The 10802-nt window shown below is 40.4% G+C and overlaps 1 protein-coding gene across 4 annotated transcripts; it reads right to left on the reverse strand.

Annotated features, from left to right (window-relative positions):
* Nucleotides 1–3006: 3006 nt before the first annotated feature.
* LOC100842847 (protein DETOXIFICATION 12) lies at nucleotides 3007–10475 on the reverse strand. Of its 4 annotated transcripts, none has more exons than XM_010232544.3 (8): nucleotides 9996–10475; nucleotides 7118–7199; nucleotides 6659–7037; nucleotides 4915–5001; nucleotides 4777–4833; nucleotides 4452–4690; nucleotides 3715–3920; nucleotides 3007–3307 (listed from the first exon to the last, which is right to left on the reverse strand). In XM_010232544.3, the coding sequence occupies exons 1-8, from the start codon at nucleotides 10260–10262 to the stop codon at nucleotides 3248–3250; spliced, it is 1377 nt and encodes a 458-aa protein (XP_010230846.1). In that variant the 5' UTR covers nucleotides 10263–10475; the 3' UTR covers nucleotides 3007–3247. The 4 variants fall into 4 exon arrangements, with proteins under 4 accessions (XP_010230846.1, XP_024315741.1, XP_003567622.1 ...); XM_024459973.1 differs by lacking the exon at nucleotides 9996–10475 and adding an exon at nucleotides 8778–9941; XM_003567574.4 differs by having other exon boundaries at nucleotides 6659–7203; nucleotides 9996–10473.
* Between the last annotated feature and the right edge of the window lie 327 nt (nucleotides 10476–10802).

A 10802-nucleotide genomic window follows, 5' to 3' on the forward strand; every position in this document is an offset into this window, starting at 1 on the left:
CGGCGTCGAGGCTGGGGGAGGCCGGATCCGGTGACGCGAAGTCGTTGCCGTGCGCTTTTCCTCGAGGGGGACGAGGTGGTGGCGACGGGAACCGGAGGAGGAGGCCAGGACGACGGAGCTCTCCTCAGGCGCCCGTCCTCGACGGCGGGACTGCGTCCCATGGCGGCGTCCGCGGGGACCGGCAGTGCTCCATCCCATGGCGATGGCGGCATGGACTGGCACATGGAGGGACGGGCGCGGGAGGGATCGTGAGGGAGAGGAAGAGATCGAGTCGGTTCCGGTGGAGAGGAGAGGCAGGTGGGCGGTGGCGGCGGCGCGCGGGCCGCGGGGCAGGGAGGAGCGGCGGGCCACAGCGGGCGGGGCGAGACGCGAGAGAATGAAAGAGAAGAAAAACGATTCGGGAGTTCAGGCGGTGTCACAGAGATGTAATTTCTCTGAAGTTGGGACGACATACGAACCTACGGCCTACCACGGACGCAACTGCAAATTAAGGAATAGTAAAGATATGTGCTATCAGATTCTTGTTACTCGACGAGAGCAGGAAACCCTATCCGTCACCGCCGTCTTTGAGGAAGCTTCAATCTCCAGCAATTCCCCTCGTCTCTCATGGCCGATCTGATATTGAGAAACGAGAGGAACCATGGATCAACGTCTGGCATCCAGTTTGCCACCTTCTTTTGTTAGGTTTGTGTGTTCTTCTCGGTGGCGTCTTGGTGATGGAGAAGTCGTCGTCTAGAAGATTGCTGTCTTGGCTCCTTGCTCGTTCGGTGTGGGCGTTGCAACCTATGTGACTATGTCATGGAGTCAGTGGTTCTCACAACACGTCTTTTCGTGTTTTTGTCTTTTGCCTTCTTGATTCATCGACGGAAAAAAGCATTTATACAGCTTGTCTTACAAAGGGCATGACCCTAGCCATGGTGTGTTTAAGATCTTAAGTTCTCACCATTTGAGGTGGACGGCTCATGCGGCTTTTCAAAATCTCTTAAGCTTAATTCAGCTTGTGCAAGCATGTGATTCTGCAATTTTGTCAACGAATACGTGGAGAAACATGAAGATGCGAAGGGTGCGTCAAGAGAAGTTTACTTCGAGGGACTATGATGAAGTTTTTAGTTTTGTTGAGTATCTTCATTATTTGTGTTCGTTCGTGTATCGATCTTTTGTATTTTGTTTCATAATCAATAAAGCCAGATCGATGCTCTAAAAAAACATATGAAGAGTAAAAAAAGGTACAGGTTTGGAATGCCATGGACATTAAATCTTCTATATCTAAATAAGAGATCCCACTACAAGATACGAGGGTTTTTTACGTCTATAGAGGACTCGAATCACGGATTGCCTTGAGGCCAGGGGCGGAGGCAGCACCCAGGCCAGCACGGGCCCTAGCCCCCCTAAGATTTAGAATTTCTACTTAAGCCCCTACATAATCTTTGCAATTTTATCCTATAAGTTTCAATTTTTATGTTTTAGCCTTTCTAATAAATCATCCCTTCTTTTTTGGCCCTCCTTATATTCTTTAACTGCCTCCGCCACTGCTTCAGGCTGATGAAGTCACCACTAATATCCCACCGTTTGTTGATGGGTAGATCACTTGTCACTTACCACCAAAAGGATAATATTTCTGAACGAGACATACTCGACGTCAAACCTAAGATTGATAATGGTTAGTTCTCCAACTTAATGGCATCTGTGTTTATCTTATCTTTTCTTTTGCGGACGTAGGATGACGTTTCTACGCTGCTCATTGGGCAAGGCGTGTCCAAGTTCAGCAAAGTAGAGAGTGGCTCGTGCAGCGGAAAAAAATAAACATTTCATGTATCATTTCATGACATTCAGGGCACATCACTGGTCATCATGGACGAAAACATTCTTTGAGATGTGTTGTGATTTCCAAAGTATTTAATTTTTGTTCGGCATTGAGTCTAGTAGCTTACACATGGCATGTGTACTACGTAGTACAAAGATACAGCCTGCATCTTTTTTTTGGAAGAATACAGCCTGCATCTCACCATCATAGAAAATGCAGACCTGGCGACAAAAATGAAATGCTTGTGCTCTTTAGTATTAGATACTCTGATACTAAATTCTTGCATCTAGATGCATGTAATATTTTGACAACAATTTAGAATCGGAGGGAGTAGCTTTTAGTATAAGAAGTTTCTACTCCCTCTCACCGATATTACTTGTCAAAATATTACATACATCTAGACGCTTTTTAAAAATAGATATATTCATATTTGGACAAATTTGAGACAAGTAATATGGGTCGGAGGGAGTACAATTAATTATCCTTTGCATGCCCGGATCAGATTCAGTTTGGATGTGAATGTTTCGTTCCTTTCCAACAAGCTGTCAGCTAGTACTCCTTCCGTTTCTAAATACTTGTCGCTGTTTTAGTGCACCTATTTATCGTTGTTTTATCGTTGTTTTAGTGCAAACTTGCACTAAAACAGCGACAAGTATTTAGGAACAGAGGGAGTACTTTGCAATGCCATCAACAGCGATAAGTTTTAGACACTTTCAATGTTCTTTCTCGAGGATAATTTGGCGAAAATATGTTGTTCACATATAGGTTTGTTTTGAATCCTGCAATGACGACAAAAGCTCCTGCATTTGCTGTGTTCACTTTGTCAGCAAGAGCTTGTTTGCGTATGCTCTATACTACAGAGGATCAACACGTCCTCTTATGCAAATAATGCAAATCATTTATGTGCTTCTCTTCTGCAAGTTACTTCTTGTCTTATGTCAAATATTTTAAGTTTAACCAAGTTTACAACAAAAATCAATCAACATCTACAACTCTCAATTAATTAGTTTTGTTAAATCCCATACTTGATATTGTATGTGTTTTTATAAATTTGGTCAAATTTTAAGAAGCTTGACATATGACAAAGATAGAACATCTGATACTCCGTATTTAGGAACGGAGGTACTAACTGTGATGCATGTGTCTCTGATACCAGTTAAATACCCATTCGAGTTTACCTACCATCCCTCCCTCCCTCTCTCTTGACAGTTTACTCTCTTTTATTCACTATGAAAGCAGGATATGTCTAGCTTGTTTTTCTAAAGCAAAAACAGAAATAATCAACACTAGTTATAGTATCAGAATATATAGCCACTCCAAAATTTGCGGCAATTCAAGGCCAAAGGAAGACTTTGAATACCCCCTTCTCTCTCAAAAAAAAGAAAAAACGTACAGTGCATGAAAATTTTGAGGACGCAACTAGGCATTATTTTGTGAACGCAATTAGAGTGCTGCTTGTGTCGGAAGTCTTTCCTCAAATACTCTCTCCTTTGCCTTGTCAGCCTGCAAATAGCCAGCCCAAATCAATATCAAAATGCTGAAAACTTAATCCGTGGTATGACTGTATGAGCAACAACATTACTTATCAGTACTAATATAAAAAGCACGAGTAGTGATGGATAATTTTGATCTCAGCCATAATTGAATCTTTAATCTAATTATATAATTATCTATCCAAAGGTTTTGGACAATGTTCATTATAGCATGTATGCCCAATATTTGCCATCTATCCAAAGGTTGTGGACAATTTTAATTATAGCATGTATGCCCAATATTTGTTACTACCAATATTCATTTCTAATCCGTATTCAGCTGTACCAATGAAACATGGGGGAGATGGAAAAGCATGAGCAATAGAAACAAAACTCTGTCGAGAAGTACCAAGGGGTAAAAATGGAGAAAGAACTTACCATCTTGCTCCAGTTTGTCTTAGCAGTAATGACAGAGAGGAGAGTGACCTGTGTGGCCCCACCAGCTATCATGCCAATCCAAAACCCCATTCCCCTTAGATTCATAGTAAAACCGAAAAAAAGAGCAGTAGGAATGCCAATAAGATAGAATGCACCGAGGTTTACATAGGCGCCTAAATGCTGCCATCCACAGCCCCTAGAAACACCTGAGAAAATGGATGCATTAGATAAGGAACTAGCATTACATACAAACATCAATATAGTAGTACTCCCTCCGTCCCATGTTAAGTGCCGAAATATTACATGTATGTAGACGTTTTCTAGGTATAAATACATCCATATTTGGATAAATTTAAGTCACTTAATATGGGACGGAGGGAGTACAAGATTCCATATGATCATCTTAAATGGTTTCTTCTTTGTTACATTTTTTGAAGGTGAAAACAACAATATTGATCATTATTGCATCTTATACGATTATAGACTTTATTAAGTGCCGTATGTCTCTACATCACAAAATGGTAAACTCATAAGGGTAGTGCATGCTGGACTTTTGATCACTTCAAAGAATTTAATTTCCATCAATCATATGGCATTAACGATCTACCAGAAACACTGCTCTATACAATACACACAGTAATGTATATGTGTTTATAACAAACGCAAAAGTTTAATCCAGCCGCACATTTAGTTTACTTATTTATATGATGCCTGTCAAAGACAAATATTGATGATACCTGAAAGGACTCCCTGGAAGCTGTCCGTGATAACTGAAACGGAAAGAACGGGTACCATTCTGGTGACATAATTTATAACCTCCTCCTCGTTGCTGAAAGCAATTCCGATGAAGTGGCGCAATGCTAGAAGAGTTGTACTCACCAACACTGCTGAACAAATTATTATGGATAAAGCAACACTGACTACCATGCGGGCACCTTCTGGGTTGCCAGCACCTAGTTCATTTGAAACGCGCACACTGCCACAGGATATGACATATGTTTAAGCTAAATAATTAAGTAGAAACCATTATAACTGAGAATAGAAACAAATGCACTGTCCTACCTTGCAGCTGTTCCAATACCGTATGGGAGATTGTACAATAGTACTACTGTAGATATGCTGTTCAAAAGGACATCATTTTGGTGAATGTTGTAGCACGGGATGCAAGAACTTCGTATTTATAGTTCTACTAATGCATACCATATAGAAAGCACTGAAGTTTCAAGTGCTGGATTTGGCAAGATCCCAGAAAGCAGAACGAGCAGCTCGTAAGACCACCACTCAAGGCTGTTGTAAAGGAGAGTTAGATGAATATCTGAATGGGCGTGAGGGAGGATACAGAATTGGAAGCTTAACCAAGGTTAAGATTTTCTCACAACAAAAAGTTGAGGTTAAGATTAATTTTTGATTAATTCAAGGAATTCTTAAAGTAAAAGTAATATATATAATTATGTATAAGCTTATCTACCTTTGTTATAAGAGGTGAGGAAGCATGTCAAGTGGCGTTGTAAGTGAAAGATCTGTACTATGGTTCATAACAAATTGCCAAAATATTATCTTTCTTTAATGTTAAATATGCTCTAATGGTTGGGTGAGAATGGTGTAATGCACAACACAATGCTTGTCAAACTTATATGAATTTAAAGTAGACAAAGATCTGAGAAAACATAATCATCCTTTAAAGTACTCCGGCTACACTACTACGAGTTCTCAAGAAAGGAACAAAATACATTTGTGTTAAACTTGCCAAGTATTTACATGCAAATGTTATAGCTTCATATTTTGCAACAAAAGAAGATGTAAAACTAGTAAACTGCCTTGCACATAAGATCGAAGAATTTAAAATAGATGATATGCACTCATGGTGGCCAATTGGTTAACTGGTGTCTCAAAAATAAGATACTAATTGGATGACCCTACTTGTACTCAAATAAGTAGGCTACAAAATATACCTACTAACTACTATATTGCTTTTTCAGTAAGATTAGGACATTTATGTTAGCCTATATAAACCATCGGAGTTTAGCATCAGGGCTCATCCAGAACATGGCAGTCCAATCAAATCGAAGGTACAGAAATCAGGGATACATATATGGAATCCTAAGAACTAGAATCTCTAATCTCAGGAAATACGAAGTTCCAAAAAGTTCTTAGGGTCACTAAGTGAGGATCCTTCAAAATAATGCATGAGTGCAAATGTTTTCTGAAGAACAAATAAATTTTGTCAGGAAAATTGGAAAACAGGGAAGGAACATTTGAAGTCATGCCCATATTTAATAAATCGAATATGAACTGGTGTTGCAGCTTCTATTAAGATTATAACATGTGGATAACTTATCTTAAAACACTATTACTAGTTTACTTCAAATGAAAAATATACTTTACGAATTTAACAGAGCACATTATTGTTTCCTGTATTTATAAATACATATTCTCATAGTTTCCTCACTACTTCTTCTAGTACATACCAATCTACAATTTTGAGGTGCATTTAAAGAAAAACCTACAATGAATGGAACTCGAGAAATTCATACTTCGCATAAGTCTGGGATACATTATAAACTTTGGCTACTGATACACATAAAATATTCATATTTTACACATAAAGAGAAACATTAATGTCATAAGCTCCATTATTTGGAATGTGTTTATTGGAATGACATTTGCCAGCATGTAATTATTGGTGTCAAATGACACCAATGATTTCTTGCTAATCCTTCTTACAAATAGAGAAATACTCTTAATAATATGCAATGACACCAGTACATTTGAAAGAATGACCCCAACGATGTATTTTTCTGGCTTCGCCTTGACAAGTAAAGAGAATGAAGAACGCATAAGCACAGAGGAGTATGTATTCCCATATTGGACAGAATTATTTGTGCTAGAGGCTAAAACAAGTAAACAACATCTATTTGGAAACATGGGAATAACATTTACTTACCAAATCATAAGGGCCGATGGTATGGCCAACCGCATGAAACTGCCAATCCCTTTAAAAGCTTCCCACGAAAGTGGAGCACGTGTTTTCTCACAAGAAGGTGAGAACTTAATGTAAAGACCAAGAACAGTCACTTCAACCCAATCGCAGATACTGACGGATAAAGCAGCTCCAGCATTACCCATTCCAACTTTATAAACCATGAACCAGCACAAAGGAATAAATACAACGAGTGTAGTCATGGAGCTAAGAACCATAGGAAAGATCAGGCTTTGACACTGCAGAAACTTTGAAAAGCATTGAGCAACACTGAAGGCAAACAAACCAGGGATAAGCCATAATGCATATTTCCCGGCCTCATTTGCTATTTGTGGTTCCTGACCTATGAGAGGAAGTACTGTTGGAATGAAGACCCATAAAATGGCAATGGGCACACTCACAATAAGAAGTACAATTATGGACCTGTAGGTATACAAGGATAGCTTATGATACTGCTCTGCTCCATAGGCCTGCCCACAAATAGTTTCCAATCCAGATGCAAGTCCTATCTAAAAGGAAAACCACATTAGTATGAAATATGGATCATATACATATTGCAATGAAATAAATAGAAGCCAAACTAAGATGAAGTGCAGAGACAGTGCTGAAAGACTAGCTAGAGCAACAATGATGGCTTGTGCAAGGCAGGCAACGATTCCTGTACCAGGATCTGAATGATTTAAAGCAATACTTGAGACAAGATTTCTCGTATTCATAAGAGCAGCAAGATTAGGATAGTCCACAGATTTGATACCAAATATCACCATATATTATGCTAACATCGCATTGACTAGTTAGCTTGGATCACTCTTTACGTAAAAAATTTCATAAGAGCTGAGCTTGCACGTACACTTTGAATCAGTGGAAAAGCCTGAATATTCTATTTTCCTCCTTAACATTTTGACGGCTGTTTGCTTAAGTTACCCAGCCTCACTGGACTACTCGCTGGTCACTGACTACTCATTGGTCACTGGCAGACTACAGGGCAATTATATGATCAATCTATGCCTTGGCAGTATGCAGTATTGCTCGCAAAAAGAATGATTTGGTTTGAGCAAAGTTTAATCTAGTATGATAGACATAATTTCAATTCAAGGTATTGAGTTTATACTTTGACAAGTTTGTACAGCAAACATGTGTACCAAGGAGAATATTTTTGTAAATCTCAGTCTTGTATTTCGTCTTCAAATCATGCTGTTCTAAGAATGCAACAAGAAAATGCTGGTCCATCCCATACAACTATTGTGGAGCTTGTAAGAGGACTAAACTGACACATAGTATATAATGCAAAGAAGAGTAACAATTTGATAGTTTAGTCACAAAAGAAAAATTCGAACTTAGATGAATTGGTACATACACCTTTTACTTGGAAGAAGTTAATTATTTCCCCTCCGTGCACATTTCCCCAACTACCAAGTAGAAAGATTACTGGACGCTGTGACAACTGATGCAAAATGCATAAATCATATGTACATAACCAACCATCATTCTTTTCTCACTTCTGGTGAGCAACTACACCAGGATAGTTCTAGAGTCTAGGATAGAGGGACTTGAACCCTCATGACTTATAAAGTCGACGGATTTTCCTTTTACTAGAAGTTCATTGTTGTTGGTATTGACATGTATAATGAGTCTCTCTCTTTGTCCTCGTTCGTCATCCACTTTTTAAAAGATCTCGAATACTTTGAATTGAAGGATTTGATTAGTGATTACTCAATGTTCGATTGGAATGGATTCACGGTAATTCTAAAAAAAATGAATTTTATTTCATAATCCTTCCTAATTTCATTCTAAAAAGGAATAAAGAACCTATGTTACAATATGGATTCCGTGATTAATTGTTTGCTATGAATTTGGGAGGCCTCTAACCAGATGGTGGAGTTGGCCATTTGGATATACTCTTTGTTGCTATCTATTTGCTTTCTAATCCCTTCTGTTCAGTCATCTTCTCCGGTTCTCCCGAAGTTGCACTTAAGTTGTTATGCTTGTGGTATATGTATGTTGTAGAGTGGGTTTAAATCCAAGGGGGTGTATCAAACTAGAACGACTTAAAACAGAATAATAGGAACCAGCAAACCCTTACATTGGAATCAAGATGGTTCACATCAACCTCAAAATCCACAGATATTTCCAAAAGAATCCAGCTTATAGCATTTCTCCTTGTAGCGATACTGGGATATTGGCAGCCCACATTGATTTGTGTCATCTGAATTCTGATATGAGGACTGAGAGTTGAGTAGTATTATCCTCTTATAATGGTAGTTCTACCAGATATGCTTGCTGAAGTCCAGGTCCAACCTAAAGTAGTAGTAGTTCTAGCAGATATCCATGGAAATCATCTTTCTTGCTTCTAAAATTTCAGAGTTGGTGGTGAGTTTACTACCCCCTCCCTCCCCTCTTAGTCACATGTGGGAACTGTTGTGAAAAGAATAAGAAAAAGATAAATAAGGGAAAGGGGATTCAAACTCAAGACCCTTGAGTTCTCAAGATTATTCTAGCTTCCTCCGACTTACCAAGTACACAATGCCAGCACACCAATAACAAGGAGCAAATGATTTTACTTATTCTAATACATTGGCATTATTTTCATCCCCCTCCCAATGCCTATCCCCTGGCATCCAAAATTCAAAATTTTGTCCCACTCCAAAGTCCAAACTCTAATTGGGAGCAGTTCGAGATTATGCAACAAGTGTGAACTGGTGTTACATTTTATCTCCAATCCTGTGTTCATGTGTTCAGCAATTCTGTTGTTATCTGGGCTGTTCGAACTGTTATGTTGTTTCTCAAAACAAAACAAAAAGCATCATGTCCTTATATGGTTGTACCTTTTGGCAGTACTCGTTTGAAAATTAATATCGTAAGGTAATACTACATGCCTCACTCTGCTGGCCTACAATTTGCAAAAGTATTAACTGGACCCCTCCAATGCTATTGGTAAGTACTTAGGGTTGTTTACTCCTAGTTGGCAATATTCTTAAGACCAGCCCCCTCTAGAACCTGGACAAATCTCCGACGGGTCACCACTTCCGCGTGCCCTTTGAACTGAGACCCTTTTCATGCCATTGGTTGTCATATTTGACTTGACCTCATCAACCGCACGGCAGAGCATTCCTACGAGCACCTCGCGGGCACCTAACTAGCACTTCTAAACAGTATATGTCGCAATCCAAGCAGTGACCACGAAGGAGCATGCGCCGCCAATCCCACCCCGAGTTCCAGACTTCCAGACTCCCGGGCGTGGCGCAGGAAAAAAAAAAGGAAAGCCAAACAAACATAGGGGGGTTGTCGGGAGCGAGCTCACGAGGACACTGAAGCCGGAGACATTGGTGAGCGAGTTGGCGATGGCGGCGCCAGCGAGCGCGACCTCGCCGAGGTGCCCCACCATGACGGTCGAGATGAGCTGCATCATCAGCTGCAGCAGCGCCACCGCGATCATCGGCGCTGCCAGTGCCGTCAGCCGGCCGGCCTCCTCCGTCGCTTCCTTCCACCAGCCCCGCTTACCACCCATCGCCTCATCGTCCTCCTTGTGCCTTGTGAGGAGCAGCGGCGCCTCGGAAGAAGAGTCCATGGAACTCCCCGCCTGGAGTTGCACAGAGGTTTTGGTCCAGACGAGGGGGAGGGAGGTGGGTGTGGAAATTGAATGGAAAATTTAGCAGTTTGTGGCTTTGTGCTAGCGAGGCAGGCAGAGGAGGTATGCTGCCTATTTTGTACTCCTTCGTGGTCACTGCTTGGATATCGTCGAGCGAGCCGAGATGCTCCTGCTATATGTACTGTTTGGGTGTGCTAGTTTTAAAAGTGCAGAAGCAGAAATTGACTACTTCGTCTAGACTATCGAGCCTCCGCGCTGTGATATTTCGCGGGCCGGATTAGGAAACGGAAATGCTTGATGTGGGAGTATTTTCTAACATTCGGAAATTAGCCCCACGTCGTCTGACAGTCGAATTAAAAAAAGCGCCACGTCGTCTGATGTGAGTAGCATGCGTGGACAGTCGCTGGGCAGTCAGTTTCGGTGTTTCAAGAAATTAGCAAACGAGTTAAACGTGGCATTTTTTTAATCCTTAAATTACTCTCTTCTTCCGGAAATAATGCTTTTGTCCACAAATAAGTA

This window comes from Brachypodium distachyon, chromosome 2 (genome assembly GCF_000005505.3).
Source record: "Brachypodium distachyon strain Bd21 chromosome 2, Brachypodium_distachyon_v3.0, whole genome shotgun sequence".
NCBI classification, from domain to species: Eukaryota; Viridiplantae; Streptophyta; class Magnoliopsida; order Poales; family Poaceae; genus Brachypodium; species Brachypodium distachyon.